The following is a 16,076-nucleotide window of genomic DNA, read 5'->3' as shown; positions in this document are numbered from 1 at the left end:
CTTGTAATTTCTCCAGCTCTGGGAGAAATCTGACACTCTCACCTCCACATGCACATACATACATACACATAAAAGGTTTTTGTTTTTGTTTTTTGTTTGTTTGCTTGCTTTTGTTTTTCCAAGACAAGGTTTCTCTGTGTAGCTTTGGTGACTGTCCTGGAACTCGCTCTGTGGACCAGGCTGACCTCGAACTCACAGAGATCTGCTTGCCTCTGCTTCCTGAGTGCTGGGATTAAAGGCATGCGCCACCACTGCTGGGCTAGAGGTTTTTTGTTGTTGTTGTTTTGTTTGTTTTTAAGATAAAACTACAAGGGAACAACATCCCAAGATCACACACCATACCTATGACAGACATAGAGTAAGAGTATCCAAGAAGGCTCAGCTTGAGAAACAGCCAGGTTTTATGAGGGGAGTGTTCTAAGGGGCTTTGGTCAAAGTCAAGAATGTGATAACTTCAAATGGCTCAAAAGGTTCAAGAGCATCTTCATTGAACAACTGGAGGGCAAACCCCACAGTGGGTCTAGGACCCTTCCCCAGAGTCCCTCTGTCCTGAAGTCCTTCCTGTTCAGCCTCCGGTGTGTCCACTTCTGAGGGCGGAGCAGAGAGAAGGGAGAAGCAGTCTGTGGGAATGACTGTTACAGAAACAGGCTCACAAGAGCCACAGGGAGCCCAGGGAAACCAGCAAGATGTAGCCAGTGAGGATGAACGGGCTCAGGAAGGGAGGGACAGCCATACTGGCAAACCGCAGGTCGCCGATCTGTCTCTTGATCCACTGGGTGAAGTGGGAGGTGCTGGTGTAGATGCTTGGGAATTGGCGGCGGCCGCAGCCAAAGTTCCAGCTCACCACCCCCATCTGGATCCAGGTCTTGTTCATCTGGCAAACCAGGGAGCTGCCGGAGGTGTCCTGCGGGTGGGGGGGAGGGGAAGGGAGGCTTCAAGAAGCAGCAGTGTTTTCGAGATTAGGCCTTTGTTGTCCCCAAGAATGAAGCCTGCCTATGAGCCTGTCCTGTGACATATAAATCTGTGCTAAGGTCCAAGCTTGGGGCCACACTGACCTCTCCATTGTTCTGCTAGCTTTCTGATGGGTGAGCCCTCCCGAAGCCCTGGGGGGCCTCCAAGGTACAGTTGTTGCTCTTTCCCATGGTCTTGCTTACAGGGGGCGATCTTAGAAGCGCCAACCAGCTTCCCTGCTTGTGTGTACAGACAGGTGAATGCAGAAAAAGACCGTTTACAGTGTCATACATCAGAAGGTAACAGTAGGTTTCTTATGATTTTAAAAATTCTTTTTATGGAATTTCACTACCACCCAGTGACAGAGCATTCACCTATGACACACAGGACCTTGGACGCTGTCTCCAGCATAAGAAAAAACAAACCAAAAACAAAAACAAAGCCCTTCTATATTTCTCTGTAACGTTTGAAACTTTATGAACCAGGAAAAGAGTTTAGTATATTTATCCTTTAACATAACATAAAAGATTCCCAGGACATGATGTTCTGAAGGACACGGAAGACAATTAACGAAAATAACAATAAAATTCTGCCGAAGGACAGAGGCTCCACTAGAGCACAGAAATGCTGTTGCTGGCCAGGTGTGGTGGTGCAAGCCTTTAATCCCAGCACTCGGGAGGCAGAGCCAGGCAGATCTCTGTGAGTTCGAGGCCAGCCTGGTCTACAGAGAGAGATCCAAGACAGGAACCAAAACTACACAGAGAAACCCTGTCTTGAAAAAAAAAACAAAAAACAAAAAACAAAACAAAAACAAAAGCAAAAAAGAATGTGGTTTTTTAAAAAACATCTTTTTACTTCTTTTCCCACTTTCATGTATGTGTATATGTGTGCTGTATATGTTTGCATGTATGGGGGTACATGTGCACATATGTATAAGCTTTCATGTAGAAGTCCAAGGCTTAAGTCTGGAATCATCTTCCATCACTCCCACCTTATTCATTTAAGCAGAATCTCTCAGTCAAATCCAGTGCTCTCCCCACCCCAGATTGCTAGTCTTATGAGTCAGCTTGCTCCAGGGATCCTATGACCACACCATCTGAGGCTGGAATTATCTGCAGGCTGCCACACCTACTCAGCATTTATAGGTTCCGGGGATTTGAACCCTGGTCTTTACCATTGTACAGAAAACACTTTAACCTCTGAGCCACTGCCTTGTTCCAAAAATAGCATCTTAATTGCATGCATTTAATCTTTACTTCGAGGAAAGTAAAGATTCCTCGAAGCCCCAAACTTGAATGGGGAGTGGAATCCAGAAAATCCCAGGAGTTGGCTTTTAGTCCAAAGCCTGTATCAAATCCTGTGAGAGCAAGCTTCAAGTTCACAGCCTTGTTCACAGGTTCAGGAGACCAAAGCACAACTTAGAGAGCCTTCCTTGCTTGCCATCATCCAGAGGAGAACTCCAAAGGAGGAAGCCTTGGGAAATACCCTGCCCAAAGCTACCCTGCAGAGCAAGGGCAGAGTAGAAACACACATACATGGACAGGCTGGTTTCACACTGTGTGATTCCAAGAAATGAGCTGAGTTGTTTGAAGTAGTCCGAGGAACAGCATGCACGTGGCTGCTGGCAGAAACCCAGAGACAAAGTACCAAGCTTCAAGGCCTGAGAGGGGAACTACCCCTGAGGCTCCCTGATCTATACAGCACTGTCTTTCAGGTTTGCTAGGAGGAGAAGAGATGTTGGTTGTTCTAGTTTTCATTCTCCAGACACAGTTAAAAAACATTTTGTCTCTATTCAGTATAGAGTTAAGCGTAAATAAGATTAGAACCATGACAATTATTAAATTACTGTTAGAAATCGACCCGTTGAAAGGAGCGCAGGGCTTTTTCAGTTCCTTGGCAATCTGATTCTAAAACAATACTGATGAACGAATGAACTACATGGACTTTTTGGAGACAGAAGAGAAAATTGGAAGCCTCAGTGTGGGGGCAGATTTGACCAAGCAGACAGATATATTCCAAAGCTTACCATGATAGAAACAGGATATGTACTGCCATACAAACAGGAAAGGCAACCAACAGGACAGTGGAAAGCCCATAGCCTGAGGAATGCCTGCGAGGGAACTTGGTAATGTTACTGAGGGTAAAGAAATTTGCTCTAAGAATAGAGATGAATGAAACTGAATCCCAGCACAAACTCCAGAGCAAAAAACTCTAAACATGAACAGTGAAAAAGACAAAACTAATTTAAAACATACAGAGCCATATATTTATGCCTTGAGATGAAACACATCTTAAAAAGAGGTTTTAACAGACTGGAGATATGGTTCCTAGGTTATGCGCATGTACTGCTCTTCCAGAGGATCCAAGTTTTCCCAGAACACATACACTGCGTGGCTTGCAACTGCTTGTAACTCTAGTTCCCAGGGATGGACACCATACAGTTGTATGGACAAACCCACACACAGACAACACACACACACACACACACACACACACACACACACACACACACACACACACACACACATACACACACACACACAATTAAAAATGAAAATGAAATCTTTTTCAAAAAGAATCTTCAAAATCCACAGTCCTGAAGAGGACTATGTTCAGCCTAGTTACATCTAAATGGAGACTATCTAGGAAGTAAAAGGCACCAAATATTGTTGAAAATAGATGATGAATTAAGATAGGACATTTGGGGAGAGAGATGTAGCTCAGTGGGGAGAATGCTTACCAAATATGCACAAGGACCTGGGTTTGATCCTCAGAGTTACATGAACATGGTGGTATCCTTACAATCCCAGCCCTCAGATAGAGGCAGGAAGATCAGAAGTTCAATGTCATCCTCAAATACATAGAGTTTGAGGCTAGTCTGGGCCACATGGGTCCTTTCTCAAACAAACAGACATCTTGAGAAGAATATGGGATGATCTGGATATGTAGGACAATATTGTTTATCTAAAATAAACTATATTAAGAGCACTAAGTATTCTCCAAAGACAGAAACATCTTTAAGGACATGCATTAAACAGAAGGGAGTAGACAGATGTCTATAACAGAAAGACAAAGGAGAGAAACCAAGCCACAGTGAGGCCAGCAGTTACAGTATGGGAGTCCTTGTTAGAGGTCTAGAGGCGGAAAGAACATGTGGAGAGAGACACTAGAGGACAGACAGACAGACATCTATTGCATGTGGACACTTTGTTTTCACACCAAAATATTTTTGGTTATGAATATATATATATCAATGGAAAAATGAAAGCTAACCTTCAAAAATGTTACAGTGGAAACAGAATTTAAATCTATAATTAGATATAGAAGCATATAATGCCACATATTGCAAAGCCCACAAATTGTTGCCTAAATGTTGCAAATTTTAGTTAAGGACTGCAAGAAGTTTTAGCATCAAACAAAAGAAGGAAAATAAATTATTCATTAACATCAACAATCATTTGTCCATGAACATTAGACTCAAAACACTTGAAAAGGAATTAGTAAGGATAATTCATGTATTAGAAAGCAAAGAAGTCATTCAATTGGGAAATGAAGCTGGCGACGGCCAGGATAACACACACCATTACCCTCTGGTTTGAATAAGAACAGAGAAGAGGATCTATGCCTAGAAAATGTTCTCTCCCAGAACCTTAAGACTGTTTACAACCTCTGTGGATTTAAATCCAGTTCAGGTGAATTATTGCTAAGAAAACACAAATGATTTAGACTAATTCAGAAGGGGACAGAGGAGGGTCAGGGAGGTGAAAGCCGGGTGGCCTGAGTGTAGTCCCTGGGACCCACATGGGGAAAGGAGAGAACCAGTTCCCACAGGTGGCTCTCTATGCACCATAGCATCCACGCACCCCACCACACACAGATAAATAAATACGTGTAATTAAAAAGTTTAAGATTGCAGAGTGATGGGAAATCGATTAACCCAATGACTATGAGTAAAATAACTTACAATAGTGTCTAAGAACAATCCCTCAACAGAAAACATGTCTGTCCACGTCCTCCTGGCAACTTCAACTCAACCTTCAAGGGGGAGGTAATTTCTGATACTTCAAATGTTCCAAAACATGAACAACTTATTTCCCAAGTGAAGTACATGTAGTTCTCACACTAGAACTTAACAAAGAGAATGACTTAGTCTAAACACCTTTAAAGAAAAGATTGATTTATTTTACTTTATGTGTATGAGTATTTTACATGCATGTATGTCTGCTCACTGCATGTGTGCCTAGTGTCCTCGGAGGTCAGAAGCGGGTGCCAGATTCCCTAGAACTGGAGTTATGGATGGTGATCGGCCATCATGTGGGTGCTGGGAACAAACTGGGGTCCTCTGCTAGCACAAAGGGACTTAACCATTGAGCCATCTCTAAACTTAAACTGGAGCCTGGCCTCACTGGGAGTAAAGAAGGCTTTATGGTTTATTCTGCGTGACAATTGCTTGTTCCCCGAGGCCAGAACCTTTCCTGGACCTGACTGCACCCTAGAGCCCAGCAATGTTTGTTGGATGTAAATAAATTAAACCCAACTAGTTGTTTTTTCTAGAATGTTGGGCAATCTAGATAATGTTATCAGGTACAAAAGCAGCCGAGGTTAAGCCAGAGGTTACACTGTCACTCCAGTGAGACCTCTGGGAAACTTCCCACTGTCCTTCGGTGCAGCAGTCATGAATTCATTCCTTTTCACAGACATCCTGTCAAGTATTAAAACTACTTTTTAACGGGTTGGGGATTTAGCTCAGTGGTAGAGCGCTTGCCTAGCAAGTGCAAGGCCCTGGGTTCAGTCCTCAGCTCAAAAAAACAAAACAAAACAAAAAAACTACTTTTTAACTTACATACTTTTTGGCATATAAACCTTTGGTCCAAGAATACTTATTGTTTTTCTTGTACACAAATATGTTTTCTTTAAAGAACTCTGTTTTCCCCCAGAGGAGTTCTGTCTTTTAAATTCAAGAGAGTAAGGACTTTAAGAGGGAAATTAAGACATGTGCTCAAGAAGATATGAATCTGGGGGTTGGGGAAATGGCTCAGCCGTTAAGAGCCTTTGTTGCTCTTGCAGAGGACCCAGGTTCGGTTCCCAGTGCCGACCAGGTGGTTCACAACCATCTGTAACACCACTTACAGGAGATCTAATGCCCTCTCTGGCCTTTACAAACACCAGGCATTCACACATTACCCAGGCATATATGTGAGCAAAACACCTATACACATAATATAAATAAAATATTTTAATAAAAAATGAAGTATGTATCTCAAAAACAATATTGACTAGAAAAAGCAAGTGGCTGAAGCTTACAGAATGATATCATTTCTGCAAAACTGTCTGCCAGTGCCTGGCCCAGATCTGCAGGCATGTGGCTGATATTCAGGAGCACTAAAATGGCTCATGGAATTGGGCATGATGGTGCAAGACTTCAATCCCACCACTCCAGCATGCAGAGGCAGGTAGAACTCCGTGAGTTTTAAGGCAAGTCTGGTTTAAACGGTGAGCTCCAGTTCAGCTAGGGCTACTTAGTGAGTGCCTCTCTAAAAAAATAAAAAATAAACACAAAGAGTTGGGGGCTGGAGGGATGGCTCAGAGGTTAAGAGCACTGGCTGCTCTTCCAGAGGTCCTGAGTTCAATTCCCAGCAACCATACGGTGGCTTGGAACCATCTGTAACGAGATCTGGTGCCCTCTTCTGGCATGCAGGCATACCTGCAGGCAGAACACTGTATACATAATAAATCTTTAAAACACACACACACACACACACACACACACACACACACACACACACACACACAGAGTTGTCTGTAGCAGGGACAAAAACCATTTCACACCTGTGGTGTCTTGGATGAGAATGGCCCCGAAAGGCTCATGTTTGAATACTTCCTTCGGAAGGATTAGGAGGTGTGGCCTTGTTGGAGGAAGTGTGTCACAGGGGCAGGTTCAAAAGCTTCCCACCATCCCCAGTGTGTTCTCTGCTTCCTGTTTGTGATTCCAGGTGCTGTTTTAGAGACAGGCCTGCCTTCCTACTGCCACACTCCCCACAGGGACAGTGATGGACTGCCATCCCTCTAGGACATAAACCCCATACAAACTCTTTCTTCTGTAAGTCGCCCCGTCATGGTGTTTCGTCACAGTCATAGATAACTAACACAACTTTTTTCTTTCCATACCAGAAAACAGAAACTCAGACTTTTGTACTGGGTCTCTGATGAGCACATGGAAAGGAAAGCATGACCCCCCCCCACGGCCTGCTCCCCACCCCGTCTGCACGTTATCCCACACCTGACAAGTGTCCAGACCCCATTCTGAGCTCGTGCACAGCATGTCATTCCCAATGAACGTCTTCTGGTTCTGCATCAGGAGGAACTGGTACCGATGATTGCAGATTTCATTGTTCACGATCCTGACAGCCAAGCCCTGGACACTGTAGGGGGTCTTCTTGGCCTCTACAGAGAGAAAGATCTAGTTATGACCTCCACTTTAGAACCTATTTCCAACTCAGAGAGTCATTCACATTTGTGTATGTGAGAGGCAGGGTCACCGGGTGGTGGTGTACACATCTTTAATCCCAGCACTTGGGAGGCAGAGGCAGAGGCAGACAGATCTCTGTGAGTTCAAGGCCAGCCTGGTCTACAGAGTGAGTTCCAGAACAGGCTCCAAAGCTACACAGAGAAACCCCGTCTCAAAAAACAAAACAAACAAAAACAAACAAACAAAAAAAAGAGAGGCAGGGTCATGTCCTGAGATGCTCATTCAGAAAAGCTGCAGGTCGAAGCCTGGCTTTCAAAAATGTCCCTACTCATTAAGAAAGTTAAGCCAAGGGCGGCCGGGTGGTGGTGGCGCACACCTTTAATCCCAGCACTTGGGAGGCAGAGGCAGGCGGATCTTTGTGAGTTCGAGGCCAGCCTGGTCTACAGCGTGAGATCCAGGAAAGGCGCAAAGCTGCACAGAGAAACCCTGTCTCGAAAAACCTAAAAAAAAAAAAAAAAAGTAAAAAAGAAAGTTAAGCCAAGAACTGGGGATGACACACACCTTTAATCTCAGCACTTGGAAGGCAGAGGCAGATGAATCTCTGATTTGAGGCCAGCCTGGTCTACAGAGTGAGTTCCAGGATAGCCAGGGCTATGTAAAGAGACTCTGCCTAAAAAAAAAAAAAAAAAAAAAAAAAAAAAAAAAAAGTGAGGTTGGAGATTTAGCTCAGTGGTAGAGTGCTTGCCTGGGTTCGGTCCTCAGCTCCGACAAAAAAAAAAAAAAAAAAAAAAAAGCAACAAAAACAAAACAAACAAACAAAAAAAAACAGCAACAACCAAAAACCAAAAAAAAAATAAAAATAAAAAAAGAAAAGAAAAGCCCAAAAAACATAAAACAAAACAAAAGAAAGAAGCTAAGCGAAAGTCTCCCAGGGATGGACATGAAGTGAAACCTACATACGAGTGAGAACGAGGAGATATTTCCCAACCATTCAGGTGTTGTGAGAATAAGCCTTGGTGCACTGCTCTTAGGAAAGGTGTTAAGACCCTAGAGGCTAGATGTGGCACCTGCTGCCTGCTGAAAGGTTGGAGGAACTCCAGATAACACCGACAGGGCTGCCTCTCGGAGAATCATGCGTGCGTATTGACTAGAGGCCACCTCAGTGCTTCAGAACATATTGAGGCGAAAGCCCTCAACATACCTGCAGACACAGATCCCTTGTGAATAGCCAAAGACTTAAGTTCCTACTGTGCTGCAGGCTAAAGACTTGGTATAGGAGCTAAGTTAACTTTGGGGCTTGGTGAGATGGCTTAGCAAGTACATCAGGCCTGATGACCTGGGCTTGACTCTCCGGGACCCACACGATAGAGAGAGAACCAACTCCTTGAAGGTTGTCCTCTGACCTTCAAGTGTACACTGTGGTACATGTACTCCCACACACATACACATAAGTAAGTAAACAAACAAATAATTTTAACTTTGGAAACCGAGGTCCTCACAGGCCTCTTGTCTCGCTGCTCAAATACGGCATCTATCTATGGGCGGATGAATGTGCTCAGGAAATGCTTGCAAATGACAGAGTACAGAAGAGAATGAGTGACCTCTGCTCTCCTGCACTCACCTTTAGTCTTTTCTTGTCCCCACCCGATGACCCAACACATGGTGCCAACGGCTGGCTTGAAATTGATGGTGGGGAGACAGATGGGCTGGACGAGGGGGGACCAGGCAACAGAGTACTTGAGCTTCAGGATGGCGATGTTGTCAGACATGTGATTGTTGAAGTTCTCGTGAATCACAATCCTAGTGACCATGAGCTCCGAGCTGTTATCTGGGAGGTTCTGGACACCCACCTTTACGGTGTAGTTAGCCGGGTCCTTGGATCTGCAGGCCCAGGAAGAAGCAGATTGGCAGTAAGACCAGGAAGGGTTCAAAGATAGGGTTCTGAGCACTAGGCTGCCTAGGGTAATGGTCTCTATTCCCAGATCCCAGATTCACCACCACCCGCAGGCCTGAAAGAAAGACCCCAGACCAGGATGAACCCCCAGGCTGACCTTTGTAAGCAGTGTGCAGCGGTGAGGATCCAGTGGTGGTGGATGAGGGAACCGCTGCAGACGTACATTCCCAGAAAAAGAATGCTTACTTGCCATGGCCACTTGCCCACTTCTACCATCTTCCCATTTACCATCCTGCAGGATATGTTGGTCTGACCGCAGGACCAGAACCAGGGCCCTGAGGAAAGAGATGGAGAGAGGGATGCCAAGGGTAGCCCCACAGGCCATGGCAGATTGTCCAAGCGTCTCTCAGCCATGGCCCACGCGGTCACTGCCATCTGCACAAGTCGGGGACTGAGACGACTGCCTCAGAAACTGGCAACACAAACCTAGAGGCAGCAGGTGGCCCGTTATAAAGAAAGCCCCCAAATAATGGAGACAAACTGTCTGACCCTTGCTATGAACCATCACCCCAGGACTCATTCCTGCCCATAGTTCACCCATGACTTGGGGAGGAAGAGGAGGAGAGGACCACTAGAAGGTTAATATAGTCAGCCAGGGGCAAGTGATGGGACCTAGTGTTCATGATTCCTGTTGGTTGTCTCTAAAAATACATAGACAGTGTTGTTTTATTGTCCAACTACAGTCATAGCTCACACCCTGGAAACAGAGAGGCTCGCCTGCCCCTCGCTGGCCTCAAGAACAGGGATAGGAGGATGGCAGCTTGCATGAACTGGAGCTGAGATTGAGATTTTAGTTTTGTTTTTTGTTTTGCTTCTTTATTATTTTATTTTTATGTGCATGAGGGTTTTGCTTGTATGTATGTCTGCACATCATATGTGTGCAGTACCAATAGAGGACATAAGAGGGCATCAGATTCCCTGGAACTGGAGTGACGGACAGTTGTGAGCCACCTGGCCTGGGTGCTGCCAATCAAACCCTGGTCCTCTAGAAGAGCGGTCAGCACTCTTGAATGCGGAACCATTCCAGTCCCTGTTTTTTGTGTTTTGTTTTGTTTTGTTTGTTTGGTTTTGTAAGATAGAGTCTAGTGCAGCCCAGGCTAGCAGCCAAAGTAACCAAGGGTGATAGTGAAATCCTGATCTTCCTTTCTCTAACGTCCAAGTGCTGGAATTACAGACATGTGCCATCATGCCCAGTAAGAGTGAGGTTTCTTTCTTTTCTTTTTTTTTTTTTTTGAGACCGGGTTTCTCTGTGTAGCTTTGCGCCTTTCCTGGAACTCGCTTTGGAGACCAGGCTGGCCTCGAACTCACAGAGATCCGCCTGGCTCTGCCTCCCGAGTGCTGGGATTAAAGGCGTGCGCCACCACTGCCCGGCTTTTTTTTTTTTTTTTAAATGGGACCAGCCTGAATTGGTATTTACTAATAATTCTTCACAGGGATTTCAAAACTAACAACTGAATATTACAAAGTAGAAGAAAAGGAGAATGATTCTATAAGAAAGGGTTACAGAACAAGATTAAAGAAACGTGAAGTGGGTCTGGTAATGAGCAATCTTAGTCCCAGCACTCCGGAGACGAAGGTCGGCGGATCTCTGTGAGTCTGAGGCCAGCCTGGGCTACATAGTGGGACCCTGTCAAGCCTGGAAGGAAGAAAGGGTTTCTAATGAAGAGTCTTCGGCTGGTCCGGGCTGTTAAGCAATCACGCGTGGCCACTGAGCTCCTCAAACAGGTGGAACTGGACCTACTTTACACCATCACAAGCTGCCACGCCATGAGTCTATTTCCCTCAGCAGTACACTACCCACTTAGAACAATGTCAGGACTCAACAGCTATATCCAAGGCAGGTCTGGGGGGCTGTGGTAGGGACAGTTTGGGGATGATAGAGAACAGCAATATCTATGATGACCTGTATACATTAGCAGAAACATCAACTACATCCTACCTTGCTGAAATCACTATGGTGTGACTATAATCTGAGTGCCCTTCCGAAGGTCCATATGTGAAGACTTGGTCCTCCAGAAGTGATATATGGAGGTGTCATAGACCTTTAAGAGGTGGGGTCTAGGGACGAGAAGATGGTTCTGTGAGTATGATATTGTTGGGCAAGCGTGAGGACGGAAGTCTGGATTCCCAGCCAGATGTGGCAGTGTATGCCTGTAACCCCAGTCCTGAGGAACAGGGACAGGGAGATCCTTGGAGCTCGCTCTCCTGAGAGCCAGTCTGACTGAAGCAGGGAGTGCCAAGTTCTGAGACCTTGTCTCCGGAAATTTGGTGGGGAAGTGATCGAGAAAAACATCTTGATGGCAACAGCATGCACACGTAGAGATGGGGTCTGGTGGGGGTCTTTAGATCACTGGGGACATGTCCTCAAAGGACCGTAGAAGCCCACCCAGCCTCTCTCTGCTTCCTAACTTTGTACAAGTACTCATTCCCAAGACAGGCAGTCGCTACCTCCATTAAAGGGTACCTCTACCCCGTGTGACAAATCTTTAGACTGAATTTTGAAAACTGTCAACTAAATATATCTTTCTACTTCCTTTGAAGACCTGTCTCATATATTTTTTGTTACTTTTTTTAAGTGGGGGGGACGGTTCGAGACAGGTTTTCACTGTACAGCCCTGGCTGTCCTGGAACTCACTCTGTAGACCAGGCTGGCCTTGAACTCACAGAGATCCTCCTGCCTTTGCCTCCTGAGTGCTGGGATTAAAGGTGTGTGCCATCACACCTGGCTCTCAGGTATTTTCTTGTCACACAAAGCTAATGCACAGCCCATGCATGATGTTGGAGTTCTTTCATCCCATGCGTCCCTGGCTCCTGCTGCTATCCGGTATACATGGCCTGTTCCCTTGCTTAGACTCCTGTGGGTAGAATGTCCTTCCTTTCAGCTACTGACCTTCTCGGGATCCACAGGCGCTGCACTACTCCCCCGAGGTCTCCACAGAGTACTCTTACTTTCTCATTGCTCAACTCACATCTACACCCCTTCTCCATGCCTGTCTCCTATTTCCCTGATCTCTGCCCCTGACCCAGAGCCACAGTTCTGGACTGTCTCATACACCATGGTGAGTCCATGGTCATCTTCGGTTGCTGCTCCTGTTTCTTCCTTATGGCTCCTGTGGTGGTTTTAATAAGAATTGCCTCAAGGGCTCATAAATTTGAATGCTTTTTCAAAGTTGGTAACTGTTTGGGAAGGATTAGGATGTAGTATGAATCTTAAAAGTTCTTACTAATAAAAACAAACCTGGGGCAGGTATTGGGGTGAAGACTGGAAGATCAGAGAGACAGAACAAGCCACAGCTAACCTCACCTGGCCAACTTCTCAGCTGGTCTTGTTTCCTCAGACTGGAAGCCTCTGTGTCCTTATATTGGAATGTATCTCAGCTGAACTGTGCTGCTCAAAACCTAAAAGCTTAACCAGCCAAATGCTTCTAGTTTCTAGTCCTCACACCTTATATACCTTTCTGCTTTCTACCATCACTCCCTGGGATTAAAGGCTCGCTTTCTGGGATTAAAGGCATGAGTCACCATGACTCGGATTATCAAAAATCAGATTGATTTGGCCTTACCACGACACGTCTCGATTCATTATCACAGAGTAGATTCTGAGGAGGCCGGCCAGGAGCCCCATCAAAGACTCAGATTCAGTGTCCTAAGGCCCTAACGTCCCCATGGTCTTGCTAGAGGGTACCCAATGACGGGAATAGTACAGGGCTCACGCCGGAGACAACAGCGTACAGAGGTCGTCGAGACCAGCTCAACGTGGCACGCTGCCGAGTGTGGGAAGCCCCCTGTGTAGCCTAAGACAGGGGCTCTCTCGGACCCTAGCCACCGCGATCACAATGGACTTGGTCCATTTTTGAGAAAAGAGGGGGAACTGTTAGGGACCGACTCCGGACAGCTGTGTCTTGAATTTTGTGTGACCTTCCTTACTTTATCAAACCTTGCAAAAACAGGTTCCTGGCCTAACCTCGGGCTGTACAACTTCCTGGAGTACGTGCTAATCAGCCAGCTGCAGGGGCCTGGGACCAAAGCGACCTCACCCTTCCTTAGGAATTTTCCATTCTTCTTTCCTTTTGCTTCCCCTGCTCCCCCTCCCTGCCTGAAGTCCTGCTTATAAGCCTCAATACCCAGTCAATAAACGAGACCTTGATGCGACTCAGACTGACTTTGTCTTCCTTATGTGTCTGGTCTCCTTTCTCTCTCGCCCCCATTGATCTTTCAGGAGGTGCCTCCTCGGGTCTCCCCAATAACCTGGCCCGCGGGACGGGTCACATTATTATTTTTAACTCTGCATGTATGTCTGTGCACTAATATGTGCATGTGAATGCAGGTGTAGAATCCTCTGGAGCTAGAGTTACAGGCAGTCAAGAGCTGCCTCAGATGTGGGTGCTGGGAATCAAACTTGAGTCCTCTGGAAGAACAGTACACTCTTAACCACTGAGCCATCTCTCCAGCTGTGATGGGTTATTAGTAGGTGCAGTGTGCTGCAGATCAACCTTGCCCCAGGCACAATGTTGCCCTTCCATCTGTAGCAGACACTCAATGATTCAAATAGATCCCACTTCCGACCTTGGTACCCTTTCTTGGAGTTCTGGAAGCTAGGCACCATCACTTACAAAGAGGATCCTGATATTCTTTTCTGCATTCATAGGTAGCCACCAGAAGATGTGTATCAGCTTTGAGGTCTCCATTTCTGTAAGGTCCTAGCTGACTCCTGTCCCCTCACCAGAGGCAAAGCAGTTAGCACCCATGCTTGTGTCTAAGGCTGCACATACCCTAACCATCCCCAGAGCATCACTAATACTTGACAGGAGCACAAAGCATTCAGGGTAGAAGACTGCCCACTTACTCATTCAGTCACTCATTCAACAATGTGCTAGTCCAGGAGAAAGGGTGTCACACAGGGGTGGAAGAAGACAGTGCCCACGTTGGGGGATATATCCCCCATTCACAGTTATCACCCCAGCTAGCTCACTGTCAAGAACAAAATGTACAGCCAGCAGGTGACCTGAGGTAGGTCACAAAAATTACCTTTCTCAGGAAAAGCCTGGAAATCCTCTGCCACCTAATTATTTTCAATCCCAAAGCATCTATTGGAAACTGTTGTTGAGTCCTGGTTCTAAAACTCACAAACCACTAAAACTGGACCCAGATTTCCTGTGTGGAAACAGAGCCCCCAGCATACAGTGCTGAGGTGTAAATTGTCTCGCCAGAGGACACTCAGACAGCACAGTCATTGTCATAAGTCCTAAGACTCCCAGACAAGCTCATCCATCCCATGGATGCTGGTTTGTTTCTCATTTTTGTTCCTTTATCTGTTCGTGATCATCCTGAAAACTGGAACTGGCCCCACACTGTATGGGTCATGTGGGTCCCGAAAGGTCACAGCCCACGTCTATTTCATCAGTCTACTGAGGATGCACCCATCCCAGTACTGACCAGTGGAGGCCCTGCGGGCAGGACAGTGGATGTAGACAGCAGGCTATCAGATCCCTCCATGCCTCTGTCCATGCCTTACCTTCCACATAGGGTAGATTGTCAAATCTGGCAGAAGAAAGTGGTTGTGGAAGAAGACCCTGAGGACCCACTGATCCACACGCCATGGCAAGAAGTCCAGCCCTTATCGTTCCTTAGAACAAGATGGAGCATCTCCATGGTGCAAGGATTCTAGAATTCAGTTGTTTATTCAGGAGTGTAGAGAACAGGTCTCTGCCCTAGGGTTTGGGGCTCACCCTGCTGAAGCAGCCTCAAGAGCCTTCCACAGTCATGAATGGAGGCTATCAGAAACCTCCCTGGGACAGTATTTTGGGGGCTCACCACTGAGCCTGCAACCACACCTGATCCATTACAACATCCACAGAACCCAGCTCTCAGCCTTGATGGTGCCCTCACATCTAGCTCTGAGCCCATGAACTTGTCCCATGTTTGGCTCCTGATAGCACCAGGTGTGTGGTTTGTGACAGTGCCTTGTGGTTAGTCTATGAAGCTCCTGCTTGTACACTATAAAGATCTGTCACTCAAACTGGTTTAATAAAACGCTGATTGTCCAGTAGCCAGGCAAGAAGTTTAGGTGGGGCGACCAAATGAAGGATGCTGGGAAGGAGAAGGGTGGAGTCAGGAGTCGCCAGCCAGATGCAGAGGGAGCAGGAGATGAACATGCCATGCTAATAAAGGTACTGCCATGTGGCAGAGCATAAATAAAGAATGTGGGTTAATTTAAACATAAGAGTTAGCAGGTAACAAGTCTGAGCTATCAACCAATCATTTATAATTTATATTCAGCCTCTGAGTCGGTTATTTGGGACCAGGTGGTTGGGACAAGAAACTTCCATTTACAAGCTCCCCCAGTGTTCACCTCTGCTGCCTCTGAGGAGCCCCTCGAGGTGTGGAAACTGAAACACGACTTCTTCTTCTTCTGTGTAACTAGAGACTTCCTTTTGTCCTCAGGGACTGTATTTTCAAAACAGAGCAGGTCCTGGGGAGGGTGTAGGGTGGAGAGCTGGCCTGAGACTTCTGGAGACGCAGCCATTTACAGGCTTCATCGTTCAGCAGAATAAATGGTGTCTAGGGACACCTCCCCACCTCTCCACTTGAGGTAGCCAGTGTCCATGACTGCATCCCTTTCTGCTGCACCCTGCCACCAGTGTTGCTGAAGGCACAGAGTGACACATTTTTCACCTGCTGCTGAGGGAGATGACCTGGTGT

At 46.2% G+C, this 16,076-nt stretch overlaps 1 protein-coding gene across 1 annotated transcript; it reads right to left on the bottom strand.

The window, feature by feature from the left end:
- Window positions 1–649: 649 nt before the first annotated feature.
- LOC128104949 (serine protease 46) lies at window positions 650–14,974 on the bottom strand. Its single transcript, XM_052729837.1, has 6 exons — window positions 14,890–14,974; window positions 9,472–9,649; window positions 9,038–9,301; window positions 8,920–8,923; window positions 7,232–7,387; window positions 650–904 (listed from the first exon to the last, which is right to left on the bottom strand). The coding sequence occupies exons 1-6, from the start codon at window positions 14,972–14,974 to the stop codon at window positions 650–652; spliced, it is 942 nt and encodes a 313-aa protein (XP_052585797.1).
- Between the last annotated feature and the right edge of the window lie 1,102 nt (window positions 14,975–16,076).

The sequence above is a fragment of the Peromyscus californicus genome, unplaced genomic scaffold (assembly GCF_007827085.1).
Source record: "Peromyscus californicus insignis strain IS unplaced genomic scaffold, ASM782708v3 Scaffold_11__1_contigs__length_118956290, whole genome shotgun sequence".
Lineage (NCBI taxonomy): Eukaryota > Metazoa > Chordata > Mammalia > Rodentia > Cricetidae > Peromyscus > Peromyscus californicus.
This window is presented reverse-complemented; position numbering and strand designations above follow the sequence as displayed.

Bases quoted from the DNA above. Each gene is read 5' to 3' on its own strand.
- LOC128104949 (XM_052729837.1), bottom strand. From the start codon at position 14,974: ATGGCGTGTGGATCAGTGGGTCCTCAGGGTCTTCTTCCACAACCACTT. The intron at 9,302-9,471 runs GTCAGCCTGGGG...CTGGGCCTGCAG, and splicing joins GCTGCACACTGCTTACAAAG to ATCCAAGGACCCGGCTAACT. The intron at 905-7,231 runs GTGTGGGATAAC...CCCCACCCGCAG, and splicing joins GGGGTCTGGACACTTGTCAG to GACACCTCCGGCAGCTCCCT.